General features: G+C 46.4%; 1 protein-coding gene across 1 annotated transcript; it reads left to right on the top strand.

Moving 5' to 3' along the window:
• The first annotated feature begins 234 nt into the window (after window positions 1-234).
• Window positions 235-11,236, top strand: LOC122541465 (zinc-binding protein A33-like). Its single transcript, XM_087979276.1, has 6 exons — window positions 235-1,162; window positions 1,387-1,482; window positions 1,576-1,809; window positions 2,406-2,428; window positions 4,966-5,081; window positions 10,645-11,236. The coding sequence occupies exons 1-6, from the start codon at window positions 752-754 to the stop codon at window positions 11,193-11,195; spliced, it is 1,431 nt and encodes a 476-aa protein (XP_087835402.1). The 5' UTR covers window positions 235-751; the 3' UTR covers window positions 11,196-11,236.
• The last annotated feature ends 11,030 nt before the right edge of the window (window positions 11,237-22,266 follow it).

Below are 22,266 nucleotides of genomic sequence, written 5' to 3'. Positions count from 1 at the left end.
AGTAATGTGAGTGAGCCTTCATTGCTCGGGGATCTGAGTACAGGAGCAGGAACGACTTGCTTCAGTTGGATAGGAGCTCAGTTAGCCTGCATCTGCAGGACTGTGTGTATATTTGGTCTCCATATCGGAGGAACTATATCGTCACCATCCAGGGAACACAGAGAAGGGTCACCAGACTTATTCCCGGGATGGCGGGACTGTGACCAATGACGAGAAACTGGGCAAACGGAGCCTGTATTCCCCAGAGTTTTGAAAAATGAGAGGCGATCAAGCTGAAATTTACAAAATGCTGAAAGAGGTGGACAGTGCCGCTTCAGGTGAGATATTCCCGCCGGGCTGGAGATTCCTGAATCAGGGCCCAACTTCAACATAAGGCGGTTCTCAATTCGGTCTGAGATGAGGAGAATTTTGAATTCCCTTGGATGGCTGTGAATCTTTGTGATTCTCTACAGCAGAGGGGCGTGAGAGATCACTCTTTCAGCATGTTTCAGGATGGAGTTTCCAGGTTTCTGATTACCAACAGCATTCAGGGTTATTGGAATCGGGAGGGTAAAAGGCACTGGAGTAATCGATCAGACAGAATCATGTTGAATGGTGGGGGCTGAATAGCCGAGACTCATTCCGATTTCCTGTAATCAGTCTCTGAGTATTGCGGTGAAATTCCTCGGGGAAACGTTGAACTGGATGTATTTACCAGCGCAGGGATATCGAAACTGAAAGTGGTTTGAATCAGGAAGCGCTGAGGGTGAACATGGCGTCCAGACAGCAGCTCCTGAGTTTGACCGAAGAGTCCATTTGTCCCATTTGTCTGGATTTCTTCACCGATCCGGTTACACTGGAATGTGGACACAACTTCTGCCGCTCCTGTATCACCCAGAGTTGGGAAAAGAAGGAGATAAACTCCTGCCCGGAATGTAGAGAGGAGTTTACGGAAAGAAACCTCAGGGTAAATCGGGCCTTAGCGAATCTGGCGGAGAAAGCTCGAAAATTAAAGCTGGATCCGGCAGAGAAGGAAAGTAAACCTCACTGTGAGAAACATCAGGAAGATCTGAAGCTGTTTTGTGAAACTGACAAGAAGTTGATCTGTCTGATTTGTAGAGATTCGCGGGAACACAGAGAGCACCGCTTCCTGCCGATCAATGAGGCTGTTGAAATCTACAAGGTAAACATTGTATTTTGTCATCGATATTTCTAAGCAATCTGTTCAGACCATCTTTGAGACTCGTCTGGACTCACACACCTCCGTCAGAGACCAGAAACAGGAATTGTATCGCTGACAATTGCTCTCCTGCAGCGTTAGTGTTCTTCTGAAATAGTTTTAATAAGGAATTAGCACATTTTCAGGGGCGAACACTTTGAGAATGTAATTTTATTTTCCAATTCTAGGATCAGCTGAAATCTTACTTAGATTCTCTCACAGAGAAGAAATCGGTGGTTCTCCAAACTGAACTGACCCAGAAACGGAAGATTTCCGAAGTGAGGGTGAGCTCTCCCTGTGCTGATTTTCTGGGATCTCGGTTAGTTTTGTTCCCTTTATCGCGGGACATTAATGAGGTTTCACATTTCATTTGGTAGGAACAGGCGAGCAGTCTGCAGACCCACATCACATCCGAGTTCACTAAAATGCACCAGATTCTCACTGAGAAAGAGCAGCGTTTACTCAGAGATCTCAGGGAAGAAGAGGAGAGGGTTGTAGAACCAATGGAGAGAAACCTTCGAGAGATTCAGGAGAATTTAAATTCTATTGAGGAGGAACTCTCAAAGTTGCAGAAACAGATGGATCAAAAAGACGAGCTGATATTTCTGAAGGTAAGGGAAGATATTGCATGTTATTTCAGATACATTTCAGACATAATGCTGACTGTAGAAATAATATCGAATTTAGTGCAAAGAAAGTTAACTGAACTTGTGACTGTCTGGACGATTCTGCTGTTGTCTCTGAATTAGGCTCAGTGCTCCCGAAACGTTCACTCTGAAGTCTGTCCACAGATCCTTCCAAACCTGTTGAGAATTTCCAGTAATCTCTGTTTTCTGTAACTGTTGCCACACCGTCTGCAGATTCTGGGGATTACAGACATTCTCCCGAGAATCAGTTGTTATTTTGTTTTTGTATTATTATCTGTGTTCCCAAAGCTTAATGATCTCCTGGAACTCCCATTATAATCCAGTTCCAGTTCCATGTGGAGGGTGTGTGGGTATGTCTAGTACAGTGGGAGTGTGAGAGTCACTGTGTCTGTGAACGGGACTGATGGTCAGTTCCAGTTTATTTTACCCTCTCCTCTATCTTCTTTCCAAAATGTATCACTTCACACTTCCGTGTTGTGTCTGCACATTTCAGCAGCCTGTCTGTCTCCTCCTGAAACCTGTTACTGCCATCCTCACTGTTTGTGATTCATTTCTTTCAGGAGGAAGCTTGTCGGAAGAGAAGGTAGGACATGCTCTTTACTGAAACTCTGCACAGTTTGCTCAGGGATAGGTTATTTAGTGTTTATTTCCTGGCTATTGTCACTGCTTTAAAGGGTTGTTTATCGGGCGACATGAACTCCGGTTATGCTCACACACAAAGAGTTTTTTACAACAAGAAGCTCATGACAGGTGTGAAACAGCATTAGCTTTGATAAAACTGTTCTACAGTATTGTAAACAATGACAAGATGTCTGTAAATAGTACAGCCTGGTTCTCAGGCTGGAAGTGATCACGGCCCTGATTTGGGCTGTTTGTGTGACTGTGACCTTCCCCTGACCCTGAGAGAGACACACGGCCCATGTTTCCAGGGAATGGCCATCCCTGTCCCTGCATGGCTCCTGACCAGCCTGAGACAGTCAGAGTTTAAATGGGGAATCACAGAGTCATAGAATTATAGTGGCGTACGGCACAGAAAGACTCTTTGGGCCAACTCGTCCATGCCGACCAGTTATCCTAACCTAATCTAGTCCCATTTGCCAGCACTTGGCCCATATCTCACTGCACCCTTCCTATTTATATACCCACTCATATGCCTTTTAAATGTTGCAATTTTACCAGCCTCCACCACTTCATCTGGCAGCTCATTCCATACACACACCACCCTCTGCATGAAAATGATGCCCCTTATGTCCTTTTATATCTTTCCCCTCTCACCCTGAACCCTCTACTTCTGGATTTCCCCACCCCAGGGAAAAGACCTTGTCTATTTACCGTATTCATGCCCCTCATGATTTTTATTAACCTCTACACAGTCATCCCTCAGCCTTCGATGTTCTAGAGAAAACAACCCCAGCCAATTCAACCTCTCCCTATAGCACAAATCTTACAACCCTGGCAAGATCCTCATAAAACTTTTCTAGTCCTGTCAAGTTTCATAACATACTTCCACTAGGAACAAGACCAGAATTGCATGAAAATTCCAAAAGTACCTGATACAATGTCCTGTACAGCCACAACATGACCACCCCACTCCTATACTCAATGCTCTGTCCAATAAAAGAAATCATACACAACACCTTCTTCACTATCCTATCTACCTGCAACTGTATTTTCAAGGAACTATAAATCTGCACTCCAAGGTCTCTTTGTTCAGCAACACTCTCTAAGAACTTTCCATTTAGTGTATAAGTTCTGCTCTGATTTGCTTTTCCAAAATGCAGCACCTTGAATTTATCTAAATTAAACTCCACCTGTTACTCCTCAGTCCACTGATCTTATCCAAATCCTGTTGTACTTTGACGTAACCTTCTTCACTGTCCACTACACCTCCAGTTTTGGTGTCATCTGCAAACTTACTAACCATACATCCAATGTTCACATCCAAATCATTCATATAAATGAAGAAACATACTGGACCCAGCACTGATCCTTGTGGCACACCACTGGCCTCCAGTCTGAAAAATAACCACCACATCCTGTCTTCGACCTTTGAGCCAATTCTGTATCCAATTAGCTAGTTCTCCCTGTATTCCATGAGATCTAACCTTGTTAACCAATCTCCCATGGGGAACCTTGTTGAATGCCTTACTGAAGTCCATACAGCTCATGTCTACTGCTCCGCCCTCATCAATCCTCTTTGTTACTTCTTCAAAAAACTCTGTCAAGTTCAGGAGACATGATTTCCCATGCACAAAGCCATGCTGACAATCACTAATCAGTCCTTGCCTTTCCACAGTTTTCGAAATCCTGTCCCTTAGGATTCACTCCAACAACTTGCCCACCACCAATGTCAAGCTCACCAGTCTATAGTTCCCTGGCTTTTCCTTACCACTTTTCTTAAATAGTGGCACCATGTTAGCCAACCTCCAGTCTTCCAGCACCTCACCTGTGACTGTTAATGATGCAATATCTTAGCAAGGGACCCAACAATCACTTCCCTAGCTTCCCATAGAGTTTGAGTGCACACCTGATTATGTCCAGAGGATCTATCCACTTTTATTTATTTCAAGACATCCAGCACCTCCTCCTCCGAAATATGGACATTTATAAAATATCGCCATCTATTTCTTTATCTTTCATGTCCTTCTTCACAGTAAACACTGGTGCAAAATAGGTGTTTAGTATCTCACCATCTCTTGCACCTCCACGCAAAGGCTGCCTTGCTAATCTTTGAGAGGCACTACTCCCACCCTCATTACCCTTTTGTCCTTCATATATTTATAAAAAGACTTTCAGATATTTCAGATTTTTGTCTCTGTTCCACAAACTCTCTTGATCATACAGTAAGGGGATGGAGGGAATGTCTATCATCTGCATGGTGTGTGATGTCTCAGTAACTAATCTGTTGTCAGGGCATGGGCCTTTCTCTGGATGTGGGGGTTTCCAATCCTTGCCCTTGCAATATCTAAGTATTTTTGGATCAGTTTTAAAATAAGATGAACATTTCACGTTCAAGCTCATTGACTCAAACATGAACAACACTGAAAGCATGATTATTTAAATCATTTCTAATATTTGAACAAAACTGAATTTATAATGTCAACTGTTTAATATTTACAGGATTAGTAAGGAGGGGAACGAATTCTCAGCTGCTGACAGCTCTCTGTCTCTCGCACAGTTCACTGGCCCTTTGCAGTACACAGTCTGGAGAGAAATGACACACACCATTCACCCAGGTAAACATGTGTATTCATTTTGCCTGATGATAATCCAGTTGTGCAGGGTCTCCAAGGCCCCAGGTTACATCTTCATATCATTAGTTGTAAATTCAGACAGACTCTCCATGGAAACATTGTTCTTTCTGTGGGTTCATTTGGATAAGTGTCTTGAGCCATCAGCTCTGTGTGTCAGAGCAGCAAAGGGTTCTGTCTAATCAGAGGAATAGAGCACGGAAACAGGATTTCGAGAGGAGACTGGAGTGACATTGGAGGAACAGTTTTTACCAGAATATAAGGAAGACGGGTAGACCTTAAAGAGCCAGTGTTGACAGGCACATATCAAATGGGGAATGTTTGAGAAACAAAAAGAGAAGTTGCTTCAAAAGCTCAGCAGGTTTGGCAGCATCTGTGGAGAGAAATCAGAGTTAGCATTTCTGATTGAGTGACCCTTCCTCAGAACAGATTCTAACTCAGAAAATGTCAGTTTAAATGCAGAGGATTGGGTGGGGTGAGGGAGTAAGGAGTAAAGGATAACTGGGGATAGACCCCAAAGAGAGAGAAGAGCAGTTAGACAGGCAAAGGAGTGGATAATGATCTGGGTATGAGGGTGAACAGCTGTTAATAGAGACTGTTAATGGCCAGCAATAGGTTGTGTGTAATGTCAGACTATGTGATAACAAGGCTGGACATGGGAGAACTCAGACCCTAAAGTTATGGAAGTGAATACTAATTCCAGAGGGCTGCAGTGTTTGCGAGCAGAAAATAAGCATTGCAGCAAGCTTCTGATGGAGGTATTCGGCAGGGAACAGAATGGTGTGTTAAGGGCAAAAGTACAGCCGGTCAGACAGCATCTGAGGAGTAGGAGAATCGACTTTTCAGGCATAAGCCCTTCATCAGGAATGCTCTGTTAAAGTGGCAGGCAACTTTTTTGTGAGCAAAAAGTAGGTCTTCTTCAAAGTGGTCATCCAGTTAATGCTTTGTTTCCCCAAGGTAGCAGAGACCACATTGTGAGCAGTGAATACAGTAGACTAGATTGTGGGAAATGCAGGTAAAGTACTGCTTCACCAGGAGGGTACATTTGGAGTCTTGGATACTGTGGAGAGAGGAAGTAAATGGGCAGGTGTTACAACTTCGGCAATTGCAGGCAAAGGTGCTTTGGGGCTGTGTGTGTGTGTGTGTGTGTGTGTGGGGGGGGGGGGGGGGGGGGGGGGGGGAATGAAGGAAGATTGTAACAGGATGTCCCTGAGGGAATGATCCCTGCGGAAGGTGGTTAAGAGAGGGGAAGGGAATATATGTTGGTCGTGGCATCTCACTGGACATGGTGGAAATGTGGCTAATATCCTCAAGATGTGGATGCTGGTGGGATGTTAGGAAAGGACAAGGGAAGCCGATTGTTGTTACAGGAGGGAAGAGAAGGTGAGGGCGGAAGTGTGGGAGAAAGGTTGGACCATTTGAGGGCCCTGTAAACAACAGTGCTGGGGTATCCTTGGTTGAGGAAGAAACTGGACATCTCGGAAATTCCCTTGTCAAAGTTGGCATCATCGGAAAAAATGTGATGGGGTGGAGAATTGGGAGAATGGACTGGAATCGTTACATGTAGCAGGATGCAAGGATGTGCAGTCCAGGAAACTGTGGGAATCAGTGGATTTATAATGGATATTGGTGGCCTGTATATTCCCAGGAAAGGAATGGAGGAGTCAGAGCTGGACTAGGTTAAGGTGAGAGCGGTGTGGAAGCTTGAAGTGAAATTGATAAAATTTTCCAATTCCAGACATGAGAGTGAGGAGGCAGCATTAATGTTATCATCGACATACTGCAGAAAGCCTTGTGGGTGGGGGCCGGAATAGGACGAGTAAAGGAATGCTTCACATACACCCCAAAGAGACAGGTATAACAGGGGCCTATGTGGGAAATGATTCCTACCCCTCCGACCTGAAGAAAATGAGGGGAGTTAAAAGAGAAGTTGGTGAGGGTGAGGCTAAGCTCGGCCAAGGGGAGGAGGGTGGTGGGGGTGGGCACAGTTCAGGCCTTTGTTCCAGGAAGAAGCGGACAGCCCTGAGACCATCCTGATGAGGGATGGAGGTGAACAGACATTGCATTTTTAAAAAAAGTTGAAAGCCGTTAAAAACCTGAGGCATTATCTGTTAGCTCTAACCAAGTTAGCCCTAAAACCCATAGAAACCAGGCACATGGGAAGATATGCGGTTATGACCCTCCACCCCCAGGACAAAAAACACAGGGACAACCTAACCATGTTAAAGGAGCAACATTGTTGCCCCTCTCACTCACGCGACATTCTCAGCCTTCCCACACACATCTCATTTTCACTCTCTCCTCCTCTCTCCCAATTCTCCTCCTCAGAGTTATCTTCCTCATTTTCAAACCCCCTCCCCCTCGCTGCCAACTTCCCTCTCCATTTCCCTTAACCCCTGCCTTTCACCTCCTCCAATCTCATGACCTTGCACACAACCCATCTCTTTATTCACCCCATCATTGTCTCCTCAGATTCCTTGTCCCTATCCCTCACTTCTGTCTCCATACAGGCCCTACTCTCCTCATCCTCCCTCCCCAACACATTGCCATGGATCACCACTCCCTACCTCTAAGCAACACTCTCTCGTGGTCTCCCACCCCACTATCTCCTGCTCTCACTTTCTCCCTTCTGCTCACTCCCCACTTCTACTCTCTTGACCCTACTCTGTGTACTCACCTGATGAAGGGCTTTTGCCCGAAATGTTGATTTTACTGCTCCTCGGATGCTGCCTGAACTGCTGTGCTCTTCCAGCACCACTAATCCAGAATCTGGTTTCCAGCATCTGCAGTCATTGCTTTTGCCTACTCTTGCACTCCCTCTCTGCCCTCCTGATCACTCTCCATTCATTCTTCCCTCTCCTTCACTGATCCCTCTAGCTTAGCTTCCCATCCTGGTTACTTACTCCTTGACCTCATTCTTCTCTTGGTTTGTATCTGCCATTAATTGTCCTTTAGTCCTACAGACTATGGCCTCACTGCATTCTCCACCCTCCACCTGACTCACCTCCACACTCTTCACATCCATCCATTCCTCTAAATTGTTCACCATTCAGTCCTATCCCCACCCTCCCTCCATTTCCAAACTTTGACAACCTCTTCCCTCCACCTCATTCTCCCCTCCACCTCCCCCTAACACTCTGGTTTCCCACACTCTCCAATCTCCATTGCTATCAATGTTCCCTCACTCCCTCCTGATTTCCCTTTCCCCCTCAATATCACAGCCCCCTCCTGCTCATTCCTCACACTCTCTCAGCTCTCCCTCACTGTCCCCTCAATCACAGCTTCCCAATCCAGTCAGTCTCCCCTCAACCTCACACTGCTCTCACCCTCTGCTTCACACTGCCCCTCACTCCCATCTCACATTCCTCCATAATCACTCTGCCATGATTTCCCCCACCCTAGACTCTCCCCTCTTTTAATCTTGCCTCCTCACTATCCCCTTCCTCTTCACTCTCACCTCCACTTCTCTTCCCCTCCACCTCATCCTCAAATTCACTCACCTTCTCCACATTCCTCAGACTTGCTCAACTTCCAAGACCTGACTATCTCCTTCCTTTTAAATCCCTGGCCTACAGTCCCCTCATCTTGACTCTCTTCTCCCCCTCACAGACTCGACCTCATCCTCCAATTCACTGACCTTCAGAATGCCCTTATTTTGTTCTCTCACTTCCACATACGGATTAATTCCCTATCCTCTTAACATGTCCCATCCCTCTCATATACCTTGTCACTCCCTGCCACACATTTTTCTCTCCCGCTCACTTATCCCTCCCATGCCCAAAAGGAACCTGTCCTTCTTCCCTCCAGCTCAGCCATCCCTTCCTCCTCACTCTCACCTCCCTTTCTCTCTTCCCCTCACTCAATGCATCTTCATCTCTCAACCCTCCCACTCACTGTCCCCATCTCCAATGCTCAATCGTCCACTTATTTGGCAAATCTTTCCTTATCCTTTCATTCTACACCATCAATAACTCTCTCCTATCCCATTCCAAACCGTTCCCCTCCCTCACAAAACCCCTATACCCTCTTCCCCCATCTTTACTTAGCTTTCACTCATTCCATCCACTATCACTTCCCCATTTCTTCAATCTCCCATTCCCTGATCTGAAATTTTTAAAAAACCTCCTCTCATTTCCTCCCACTCTCCATCATGCTACCCTCCCCTTTCCCTGAATCCTCCCTGATAAATGTAACTCCACTCTACCCCTCCCTCAGTCTCCCCACTCTCTTGCTGCCCATCAATCCTGCCTCCCCTCACTATCCTCATTCCCACCCACATCACGTCACTCTCCCCTTCCTCTTGCATTCACCAACCTTCCAATTACTGTTCCCTACCCTTCCAGTTCCACTTACCGTCCACTTTCCTCACTCTCCATTTTCACTGACACTCATTTTGTTATCGCACTCCTCCCTGTGCTCACTTCCCCATTACTCTTCCCTCCTCTCATTCTTCCCTTCCTGTCCCTCTTTTCTTAGTTCCATCACCCTCAGTCTCCAACTCACTCTCCCCTTCTAATTCGTATCTTCCTCCTGCACCTAGCCATCTCCCATTGGAGTCCATGTCCATCCATCTCTCTCAGTCTCTCCTTTCCCTCATTCTGCCCTCCCCCCATCCTGTCCATATAATTCATTCTCACTAACTCCTTCAGTCTCCCTCACATCTCCCATACCCCTCACTCTTCCCATCGCTCTCCCGTCACCCTTCTGGCCCCTATCATCTGACACTCCCCTATGCTGTCCCACACCCCCTTGCACTCCCCTCACTCTCCCCTCTACTTCCCCAACCTTTAGTGCTTCTACTCCATCCTCTTCTGCCACACAATCTGCCCCTCGCTCTCCCCTCACTTTCTGCTTCAGTTTACTGTCTCCAGCACACTGGAATTTGTCACGACCATCACACTTCCCATCCCCACAATTCCCCCTTCTTTTCCCCACTCCTCCTGGCTCTCCAGATGATGGCACTGCAGGCATTCCCCAAACTGCTCTCTCCCTTACCCGGCCCTAGGAATACCCCTTCCCATTGCTCTTACCTGAGCACTCACCCTCGCATTGCTCTCCCTCCTCTGAGCTCCCCCTTAATCTCCACACCACTCTCTCTCATACCACCCCCTCAGTCTCCCTCCTCTCCCTCTCACCTCTCCTCACTCTCCACCCTCTATCCCAACTCTCCTCACTCTCTCCCTCTCTTTCACCTTCCTCTCCCTCCTGCGATAAGGTTAATGTTAGGGTTAGTGTTCTGTTCTTCCTTTCCCCACTAACTCCCCTCCAAATGAACCCTCTCACCACACCTCCCTCCTTATCCCTCAACAGCCCTCGGCCTTACCATCCTTCCTCCTCATTGCTCCACTCTCACTGCACTCCCCCTCACTCACTTCTCTTTTTCTGTCCCTCCACTCCTTCAAACTCCTCTTTTCCAGATTCGCCCTATCTCCCCTTCACTCTCACCCCCCCCCTGTATCGGTCAACCCCTCACTACCTGCGCCCCTCACTCTCCCTGGCCTCTCTCTCCCTCCCTCTCCCTGACGGTGTTATTTGATCTCTCCCCCAGCTCCAGCCTCTCTGACTCTGGATCCGAACACAGCGCATCCCCGGCTCATCCTGTCTGAGGACCGGACCAGTGTGAGGCTCGGAGACACAGAGCAGCCGCTCCCTGACTCCCCGGAGAGATTTGATTCCTGGGCCTGTGTCCTGGGATCAGAGGGATTCACATCAGGGAGACATTACTGGGAAGTGGAGGTGGGGGAGAAGACCTGGTGGTATCTGGGAGCGGCCCGAGAGTCTGTGATGAGGAAAGGGGGGATCATCCCGAACCCGGAGTCCGGATTCTGGATTGTGTGGCTGTTACCCGGATGTGGTTATTTAGCCGCCACCTCCCCCTCACGGACCCCCCTCTCCCCGAGTGTGAATCCCCGGAAGATCGGGGTTTTCCTGGACTATGAGGGTGGACAGGTGTCATTTTACAATGCGGACACCATGTCCCATCTCCACACTTTCACCCACACTTTCACTGAGAGGATCTTTCCCTTCTTCTGTCCGGGATGGAATGACGGCGGGAAAAACTCCGCCCCGCTGACAATCTGCGGGATTAAAGGGCACTGACAGATCCATCCCATAATTTCACCCCGTCCCCCTCCCCTTGCCTCCTGATGGGGGTCAGTCTCAGTCTGGGGGAAAGAAGGAGGGGGAGAGAAGAAACAAATAGAAGCTCAATTGTAGAGAGGGACTGACTGGGTCGAGTGAGCTGTGAGCTGCAGGAACCCGGGGACCTTCCTGTCTGTAATGTTGCTCCACAGGCGGGAGGTGGCGCTACATGACAGTGTTGGAGATGAATCAGTCAGTGGGTCTCAGACTGGGCTCAGTGGGAGTCTTTCTCGGGTTTGGGACACCAAATCATTTCACTGCAGGGTCAGTGGGGTCTTTCCAGGGGGGGACACAAAATCACTTCACTGCCGGGTCAGTGGAGTTTTTCCACGGGGACTGGGCTCAATCAAAATAAAAATGTCAAAGTGATCTTCTTTCGTGTTCCAACATGTATTAGTAATGTATCTCCCACAAATGATTTAATAACATTGAGAAGCTGGTCTTGTTTTGCTCAGTTTTGTAATTATTGTCCAGAATGTTACTGCTCTTAAATATAATTGGAAAATATGAAAACCTCAGCTTTGAAAGTGATGGTAAAGACAATGACTGCAGATGCTGGAAACCAGATTCTGGATTAGTGGTGCTGGAAGAGCACAACAGTTCAGACAGCATCCAAGGAGCAGTAAAATCGACGTTTCAAATAAAAACCCTTCATCAGGAATACAGGCAGATAGCCTGAAGGGTGGAGAGATCAGTGAGAGGAAGGTGGGGGTGGGGAGAAAGTAGTAAAGACGACAATGGGTGAGTGGGGGAGGGGATGAAGGTGATAGGTTGGGGGGGCGGAAGGGTGGAGTGGATAGGTGGAAAAGAAGATAGGCAGGTAGGACAGGTCATGGGGACAATGCTGAGCTGGAAGTTTGGAACTGGGGTGAGGTGGGGGAAGGGGAAATGAGGAAACTGTTGAAGTCCATATTGCTGCCATGGAGTTGAAGTGTTCTGAGGCAGATGAAGAAGCGTTCTTCCTCCAGGCATCTGGTGGTGAGGGAGCGGCGGTGAAGGAGGCCCAGGACCTCTATGTCCTTGGCAGAGTGGGAGGGGGAGTTGAAATGTTGGGCCACAGGGTGGTGTGGTTGATTGGTGCGGGTGTCCCGGAGATGTTCCCTAAAGCGATCTGCTCAATGTAGAGGAGACCACATCGGGAGCAACGGATACAATAAATGATATTGGTGGATGTGCAGGTAAAACTTTGATAGATGTGGAAGGCTCCTTTAGGGCCTTGGATGGAGGTGAGGGAGGAGGTGTGGGCGCAGGTTTTGCAATTCCTGCGGTGGCAGGGTAAGATGCCAGAATGGAAAGGTGGGTTGTAGGGGGGCGTGGACCTGACCAGGTAGTCACGGAGGGAACGGTTTTTGCAGAAGGCGGAAAGGGGTGGGGAGGGAAAATACCCCTGGTGGTGGGGTCTGTTTGGAGGTGGCAGAAATGTCGGCAGATGATTTGGTTTATGCGAAGGTTGGTAGGGTGGAAGGTGAGCACCAGGGTGGTTCTGTCCTTGTTACAGTTGGAGGGGTGGGGTCTGAGGGCGGAGATGCGGGATGTGGACGAGATGCGTTGGAGGGCATCTTTAACCACGTGGGAAGGGAAATTGTAGTCTCTAAAGAAGGAGGCCATCTAGCATGTTCTGTGATGGAACGGGTCCTCCTGGGAGCAGATATGGCGGAGGCGGAGGAATTGGGAATACGGGATGGCATTTCTTCAGGAGGTAGGGTGGGAAGAGGTGTAATCCATGTAGCTGTGGGAGTTGGTGGGTTTATAAATGTCGGTGTCAAGTCGGTCATCATTAATGGAGATGGAGAGGTCCAGGAAGGGGAGGGAGGTGTCAGAGATGGTCCAGATATGTTGGTGAATTTGATGAATTGCTCAACCTCCTCGCGGGAGCATGAAGTGGCGCAAATGTACTCTTTTCAATGTAGCAGAGGAAGAGGTGGCGAGTGGTGCCGGTGTAATTACGGAAGATGGACTGTTCTACGTAGCCAACAAAGAGACAGGCATAGCTAGGGCTCATACAGGTGCCCATGGCTACCCCTTTGGTCTGGAGGAAGTGGGAGGATTCGAAGGAGAAATTGTTAAGCGTGAGGACCAGTTCGGCCAAACGATTGAGAGTGTCGGTGGAAGGGTACTGTTGGGGATGTCGGGAGAGGAAGAAACAATGGCTTGGAGGCCCTGGTCATGGCGGATGGAGGTGTAGGGAGATTGGATATCCATGGTGACGATGAGGCATTGGGGGGCAGGGAAACAGAAGTCTTGGAAGAGGTGGAGGGCATGGGTGGTGTCTCAAACGTATGTGGGGAGTTCCTGGTCTAGGGGGGATAGGACAGTGTTGAGGTAGGTAGAAATGAGTTCAGTGGGGCAGGAGCATGCTGAGACAATGGGTCGGCCAGGGTGGTCAAGCTTGTGGATCTTGGGAAGGAGTTAGAACCGAGCAGTGTGGGGTTCCCGGACTGTGAGGTTGGAAGCTGTGGGTGGGAGATCTCCTGTGGTGATGAGGTTCCGTATGGTCTGGGAGGTGATGGTTTGGTGATGGGGGGGTGGGGTCATGGTCGAGCGAGCAGTAGGAAGAGGTGTCCTTGAGTTGGCGTTTGGCTTGAGTAGTGTAGAGGTCAGTGCGCCAGACTACCACTGTGCCCCCTTTATCTGCTGGCTTGATAGTGAGTTTGGGATTGGAGCAGAGGGATTGGAAGGCTGCGCATTGTGAGGGTGAGAAGTTGGAGTGGGGGAGGGGGGTAGATAGGTTGAGGCGGCTAATGTCTCGGCGGCAGTTGGAAATGAATAGGTCGAGGGCAGTAAGAGGCCAGCACAGGGTGTCCAGGTGGATGCAGTGTGTTGGAGGTGGGCAAAGGGGTCCTCGGAAGGTGGGCAGGAGTCCTGATTGTGAAAGTAAGCTCGGAGGCAGAGGCGGCGGAAGAAATGTTTGACGTCACGGCGTGTGGATGGAGGGGGATGAAGGTGAGTCCTTTGCTGAGGACTGATCGTTCGTCCTCAGTGAGGGGTAGGTCTGGAGGGATGGTGAAAACTTGGCAGGGTTGGGAGCTGGGACCTGATGTGGGTCTGGAGCTGGGAATCGGGGCGGAGCCTGTAACTGGAGTGGGGGAATGGGGGTGGAGTCATCAACAGGGGTGGTGTTCCCCTCAGGGTTCTGGGCAGCAGGGACGGTGACAGTGGGATCTGAGGGGGCTGTGTCAGCAGAATGCAGGTGAGTGGCGGGGGCGGAAGTGGTGGCAAACACAGCAGTTGGGGTAGGGCGGAAGTCACTAAGCATGTGACATCAGCGATTATGTGAGGGGCAGAAGTGATGTCATGTGTGGTGCATGAGGAATTGTGAGGGGCAGAAGTGGCTGTAGGAGCGGCCATGATGGGGGCGGAAGTGAAATCATCAATCAGCGTGGGGGTGGCAGCTGCACCCGCCATATGGCTAATGGCGTCCGAGCAGTTCCAGAGGCCAGGGGAATCTACTGGAATGTTTGAGGAGCGCTGGTTATGGAGGTGGGTAGATAAAAGTTTGTTGTACTTCTAGTTTCTGATTCTAATCCAGAATTTGAAAGTGATGGGTCAACTGATCATTTCTGTCATGATCCGATAATACTTAACCATGTTTGAAACCATTCAGTTGGTGCAAACTGCAATGTAGGTGGAATCACAGATATCACTTATCCCAAGTTATTGCTTTCCCATCATTATTTACAGTGAAATAATCCTTAAGTCACCCCAACGAATATGTCTTTGATAAAAATCATTACTCTCACACTCTGTGCAAGGAGGCAAAAGTGAGCACTGCAGCTGCTCATTACCATCCTCATGACCTGTCCTACCTGCCAATCTCCCTTCCCACCTATCCGCTCCACCCTCCCCTCTGACCTATCACCTCCATCTCCACCCCCATTCACCTATTGTAATCTTTGCTGCCTGCCTCCATTCCTGCTGAAGGGCTTTTGCCCAAAGCATCGATTTTCCTGCTCCTCGAATGCTGCCTGACCTGCTGTGTTTTTCCAGCACCACTCTAATCTAGATTCCGTGCAAGGAACCAATTCAGATTTTGTCACCGTTTATGCTTATGTAATTATAATTTATATTGGAGTGCAGTATTAAATTTGAAAATATTTTCTTCAATCAAATCAACATCAGCGATTCACTAGAGTGAAAACAAGATTTCTGAAAACATTACTTCATCAATAAATCCAAAAGAGTAAACCTGTTCTCATTTTATTTGTAAATTTCTCCAGAATGTGTATCCTTATACCTCGCATTCCAACTTCATCTGGATTATTTTATTTATTTGAGCATGGCTGATATATTTCTCAGTCCCCATTCTCCTGCCTTTTCCCTGTAACCCTGGTCCCTTTACTAATCAAGAAGCTGTCCATCTCTGTCTTAAACACACACAATGACTTGGTTTCCACATCATTCTGCAACAATGAGTTTGACATTAAAAACCCTCTGGCTGAAGAAATTCCTCCTCATCTCTGTTACAGAGTCAAAGAGTCATAGAGATGTTCAGCATAGAAACAGATCCTATGGTCTAACTCATGCATACCAACCAGAGATCCTAAAGTAATCGAGTCCCATTTGCCAGCATTTGGCCTGTTACCCTCTCAACACTTTCTATTCATATATCTATCCAAAGTGTCTTTTTTTATAATATATTTTTATTAAGAAAAAATAGATTTTTAAATATTCCAACAAATACAAAACAATGCAATTCAAAACAGTACAAAAATAGTACAAAACTAAATCCAAATGATAAAAAAATTCCCCAACCCACCCTCCTATACGAATGTATAAACATATATAAAGAAGTATAAAATGAAAAGAAAACCTAAGCTAGCTATTTAACTAACTAAATAAATACCTAACAACAAACAAATAAATACTAATAACTCAGCCCAGCCAAACAAAACACTCATACATTCACAGTTCCACCTCCCTGGATATTGGACTCATGAAACACAATCCTTACGGCTATATAAAAGCCCTTGTTAGTGTAGCAGATAAATCTGTGTCCAGGTATTTCAAAAAGGGTTGCCATGTCTTGTAAAAATTCTCAGTTTTGTGATGTACCATATTTGTTAGAAATTCCAGGGGAATATGGTCCATAACAATCTTCCGCCAACCTGACAGGCCTGGGGGATTTTCTGATATCCAACCTAGCAAGATATTCTTCCTTGCACAGAATGTAAGAATATTGAAAAGTTTTGCCTTATGCGAGCCTGCAGGAAATACAACGGATAGGCCCAAAAGGAGTGAAATAGGGTCCTTCTCCACCCCTACACCTAAAATCCTCTCCATTGCACCCACCACAGTGCTCCAATATGTTTGAAGCCTGTCACAAGTCCAAAGACAATGGATAAGAGTACCCGTACCCGTACTGTACCCATACAGTACCCGTACATGCTGAAGATACCCCTGGTTTAAATTTTGACAAATGGTCTGGGGCTAAGTGGACCTGTGGAGAATCTTCAACTGTAAAGCATGGGTCCTATTGCAAATTGATATCTTCCTTGCATTCTCCTAAATATCCTCCCATGCCTCTGAAGAAACTTCAACACCCAGCTCTCCCACGTCTTGCAGAGTCGATCCGACTCATCTGAGGTGGTACCCCCCAATTGGTGATATAGAGTACTGACAGAGAGTGTACTCTTAGCCCTTAGTACCCCTCTTTCTATGTCAGATTTGTAGGGATCAGCCAAAAGTGTGGTCCTTTTTAAAATAAAATCCCTAACTTGAAAAAACAAAAGCGGTCTCTATTAGGTAACTCGTACTTCCGTACTAACTGATCGAAGGACATCATTACATCTCCCTCAAATAAATCACCCATGCAAGATATACCCCTATCTGCCCAATGTTTAAATCCTGAATCTATCATACCTGGTTGAAAATTCGGCATACCCACTAAAGGTGTAAACAAAGATGTTTTGCTAATATTACCTTCCCTCTGCCGAATTGCCCTCCATGCTTTAACAGGGATGACTATTGGGTTATGGCAATATTCCCTAACTGTCCTCATCTTGTCCAAAAACAGCAAACTGGTAAGAGGGCACCTTGCCTGGGAGACTTCGATATCTAGCCATATTGAAAGAGGGTCCCCACAAACCCAATCACTTACGTAGGTCAAAAGCGAGTTTAATTGGTAATTTTTATTATCCGGAAGGTCTACTCCCCCCAATCTGTGAGGCAACTGCAGTTTGGCTAATTTAATGAGGGGCTGTTTATGGTGCCAGATAAAGGAGCTGAACCAACTGTTCAGTCTCCTGACTGTTTGTTTGTTGAAAATCAAGGGGAGCATCTGTAGAGCGTATAGCAAATGAGGGAGAATATTCATCTTAATAAGCGCTATCCGACCCAACCATGAGACTGGAAGTGCCTCCCATCTTTGGAGATCTTGTTTAATTTTTTCAAATAATTGAGTAAAATTGGCTTTGAACGGCCAATCCAGAACTGGAGTAATGAATACGCCCAAATACACAAAACCCCCCTGTGACCTCCTAAATGGGAATCTATAGCCACTCTCAAGAGCCAACTGAGCTGAAAATGTGTTGCTGGAAAAGCACAGCAGGTCAGGCAGCATCCAAGGAACAGGAGAATTGACGTTTCGGGCACAAGCCCTTCTTCAGGATTCCTGAAGAAGGGCTTGTGCCCGAAACGTCGATTCTCCTGTTCCTTGGATGCTGCCTGACCTGCTGTGCTTTTCCAGCAACACATTTTCAGCTCTGATCTCCAGCATCTGCAGTCCTCACTTTCTCCTCAAGAACCAACTCTTTTGTAAGACCACCCATAGGCATAGCCTCTGATTTAGCAAAATTAATCTTATACCCTGAAAAAGCACCAAATGCGTGAATGCATTGTATCAGGTAAGGCACTGAGACTGCTGGATTTGTCAAGAAAATTAGAATATCATCTGCAAGATCTTATGTAATTTTGACCCCACTTCTGGAGCTGATATATTGAGATCCCCATGAATGGCCTCTGCCAATGGTTCAATCACCAATGTAAAAAGTAATGGTGAAAGGGGACAGCCCTGCCGGCTGCCCCTACAAATATTAAAATTGCTTGATCATACCCCGTTGGTAATGACCACAGCGAGAGGTACACTGTAGAGAACCTTTACCCATCTTATGAAAACTTCGCCCAGACCAAACCGGTCTAGAGTATAGAAAAGATACGGCCACTCAACTCAGTCAAATGCCTTCTCTGCATCTAAAGTAATCACCAATCCCTGTATTGACTGCTGTTGGCATACTTGAATTACGTTAAGCAGCCTCCTAATGTTATTGGAGGATCTGCGATCCTTATGAAGACCGTCTGAACCTCTTTAATAATAGAGGGTAACACAGTCTCCAGCCTTAACGCAAGAGCCTTAGAGAGGATCTTAAAGTCCACATTTAAGAGCGAGATGGGCCTATATGAAGCACAGTCTTCCGGATCCTTCCCTTTTTTAAGGATAAGTGAAATATGGGCCTCTCTCAGAGATGGTGGGAGACAAACATGACTGTTTGAATCATTAAACATATTCAGCATTGGGCCTGAAAATATACTTATAAATTCCTTATAGAATTCACTGGGAAGTCCATCAGGACCGGGCGCCTTTCCACTCTGAAGTTGCGTCACAGTTTCCTGCACTTCTTGCTCTGATAGTGGGGCATTGAGAAAGGACCGTTGTTCGGGAGTCACACCTGGGAGTTTCAGATCTCTAAAAAAGGATTCCATTTTGGCCTGTCCCTCCTCACAATTCTCAGACTGATATAACTTAGAGTAGAATCTCTGGAACACCACATTAATCTTTTTAGAATCACATGTTAGGTTCCCAGACCCTTCCCTAATCGCTGAAATGGTTTGTGGGGCACTTCTCTTTCTGGCAAGGAATGCTAAGTATTTGCCTGGCTTGTCACCATGCTCGTATAACCTTTGCTTTGTAAAAGCCAGCTCCTTCTTTGCCGTCTGCGTGAGCATGGAATTTAGTGCAGACCACAGTGCCGTAATCCTCTGTAGTTTGACCAACAAGGATCTACCAAAATAGGCCTTCTCGGCTGCCTTCAACCGTGCTTCAAGGAGACGTTGTTGCTCACCCTTCTGCCGCTTCCTACTTGTGGAATATGAAATAACTAACCCTCTGGCATAAGCTTTAGCAGTTTCCCAGTGAACAGATGAGCTATCAACCAAGCCTATGTTGATGTCTAGGAATGCCCGAAAGTCCCTGAAGAAATACTCCACAAACTTGCTCTCCATGAGAATAAAGGGGTCCATTTGCCAGTACCTTGAATCCACTGTAACATCCTTAATTTTAACCATGAAGTACACTGGAGCATGATCAGAGATGGCAATATTACCAATCGTACAGGATGCCACCAGATCCAGGGTTACTGCAGGGGTCAGAAAAAAAATCAATCCTCATGTGACATTTGTGCGGATTGGAGAAAAACGTGAAATCCCTACCTGTAGGGTGAAGACACCTCCACATGTCCACCAATCCTAATTCCCCACACAAACCCAATAACTGTTTAGTTTGTGCAGAGGGTATCGAGGGACCTTTAGGCAACCTGTCTACTGTGGGGTCCATGAGGCAGTTAAAATCTCCCCCTATAATGATGTGCCGAGACTTGAGACTTATCAGTTTATAAAAAGCATCTACCAAGAATTTAAGAGGATGAGCTGGGGGACATTAAACATTTAAAATCCCATATTCTTCCCCAGTTATCTCGGCTTTAAGAATTACAAACTTCCTGTATGTGTCTTTAACACATTCTAACAATTTAAATGAGAGATTTTTCCTTACCAATATAGCCACTCCCCTACTTCTGGTGTTAAATGATGAAAAATAAACTCGGTCAAAGCCATTCTGCTGTAATTTCAGATGCTCCTTGTCATCCAAATGTGTCTCCTGTAACAAAGCAATATCCACCTTCTCCTTTCTAAGATTCAAGAATACCTTCTTCCTCTTAATTGGTGAGTGACTTCCCTTGATATTGCAGGTACACCACTTAATCAAATCATTAGCCATAATCTTCTGCAATTACATTTAAATTCCAGAGAGGAGGAACCCGATCGACAAATTGCTGAGCCTTAGTGTCGCAAGGTCCACCAAATATAAAAACGACATAAACTAAAATCACTACATTTAACAAACATACAAAATTATAAAAAATAAAAAACACTAAAAACCAGAAAACAAACCAACATATAAAGCGCCAATAGCGCTGAGTAGGGGAACTCACCCCCTGCCCAGAGGGGGCAACTACCTATCCCAAACTGCCCATAAATAGGCATATAACCATCTCAACCACCTTTACTTCTCCCAGCTAGAGCCGCATCGCAAGCACAAGCTAAAAAGCATAAACACCCCATAGAATATCAATATGAAGAAAAAATCTTTTTTAAAAAAAGGGGGAATAAACACCCCACCCATCGTTTGGTATGTCCTAACTTAGAAATTTAAAATGTGCATCTTAACCACAACCAGACATAGTTTGAGCCAAATTATTATCAATAGAGTCAAAAAAAGAGGAAAGTCAAAGTTCCAACCAGATTTCCTCCATTTCTTTTATGGAATGATAAACACATATCCAAGCAACAATATTTATAGATACTACAATTGTTTAAATTAGGTTAGTTTGTCCATAAAGTCTCTTGCCTTCTCCGGTGTGTCAAAGAGATGCACGGATCCATCTAAGGTGATTCGCAGCACTGCCGGATATCTCAGGGAGTACTGAATCCCAAGCTCCTTCAATCTTCTCTTGACACCATCATACAATTTTTGTTTCTGGATCACTGCCGCTGAAAACTCCTGAAAAAACATGATCTTAGACCCGTCGTAAATTAGGGCGTTTGGATCCTTCCCCTGGAGTCTGGAAGCCTCCATGACTCTCTCCTTATCCCGGTAATGATGGAACCGCACCAGAAAAGGACAAGGGCGTTGACCCAGACCCGACCTCCGTGCAGCGACCCAGTGAGCCCTCTCCATCTTCAATCCTCTCAAGTCAGTCTCCAAGTCAAGGAATTGAGGAATCCAATCTTCAACAAATTCCACAGGCCGCTCACCTTCTTTACTCTCAGGCAGACTGATGATCCGAATGCTTTTTCTCCTACCCCTGTTTTCAAGATCATCCACTTGGTCATGCAAATTACGAACCTTCGTCATCAGGGCTTGGATCTCATCCTTGAATGAACTGGCATCAGCTTCCACCACTGTGACCCTGTGCTCCACCTCATCCGTCCTCTTCTCCAGGTCTCCCAGCTGCTGCTCAAGCTTCTGCAGCATGAGAGAGACTGGAGCCATCTTCTCTTCAATCTGTTTCCCCAACATCTCGCGAGATTTTGAGAGCTGGTTCACCAGGTACTGGAGAATAATCGGCTCCGAGGCTGTTGCAGGCTGAGCTGCAGGCCCGGCCTCAAATGCTCCTCCTCTCTTTTTAGGCATTTCTGGACAGCTGAAGATACAGGTAAGTCATTTTTTAAATGTTTCTTGGGGCTCCGCAATCTTTCCAATGCCCCAAGAAATCCTGATGACCTGGGTTGGTTGGGTTAAAGGACCATCCTGCTCCTGCTACGATGCGAAGCTCTGCAGTGTAATCTTTTCAGAATGCCGCCATCTTAGATCTCCCAAAATGTCTTTTAACTTTGTAATTTTACGAGCCTCTGCCACTTCCTCTGGCAGGTGATTACACATTTATTTTAAAACATTGCCCGTTATGTGCCTTTTTTTTCATATCGTTATTTTTATCGGAAGAAGTAGATTTTGTTTGTAAAATTACAAAAGTACAACCACAATAAACCAACAAAAAAAACTACTCTACATATAAAAAAGAAGAAACAACAATGCAAACGAAACACAACTATTCTCATGTGCAAACTGAACAAATCAGTGAATGCAATAAATAAATAAAACAGCTCAGCACAATGAAACATTAGCTCCTGACCTCCGAGAGCATTTAGTATTACAAGTGAACTTATTTGAAATTCTTCCTTCAAGAGCATCAAGTTCACTAAATCAGATTGTCATGGTGACACAAAAGCCCTCGTTAAGGTGGCAGATAAATCTCCA

The sequence above is a fragment of the Chiloscyllium plagiosum genome, unplaced genomic scaffold, assembly GCF_037043375.1.
Source record: "Chiloscyllium plagiosum isolate Xiang-an unplaced genomic scaffold, Cpla_swu_hap1 HiC_scaffold_35, whole genome shotgun sequence".
NCBI classification, from domain to species: domain Eukaryota; kingdom Metazoa; phylum Chordata; class Chondrichthyes; order Orectolobiformes; family Hemiscylliidae; genus Chiloscyllium; species Chiloscyllium plagiosum.
This window is presented reverse-complemented; position numbering and strand designations above follow the sequence as displayed.

Coding starts and splice junctions, on each gene's coding strand:
- LOC122541465 (XM_087979276.1), top strand. CDS start 752: ATGGCGTCCAGACAGCAGCTCCTGAGTTTGACCGAAGAGTCCATTTGT. Junction 1,483..1,575: donor GGAAGATTTCCGAAGTGAGG/GTGAGCTCTCCC, acceptor TTCATTTGGTAG/GAACAGGCGAGCAGTCTGCA. Junction 1,810..2,405: donor ACGAGCTGATATTTCTGAAG/GTAAGGGAAGAT, acceptor CATTTCTTTCAG/GAGGAAGCTTGTCGGAAGAG.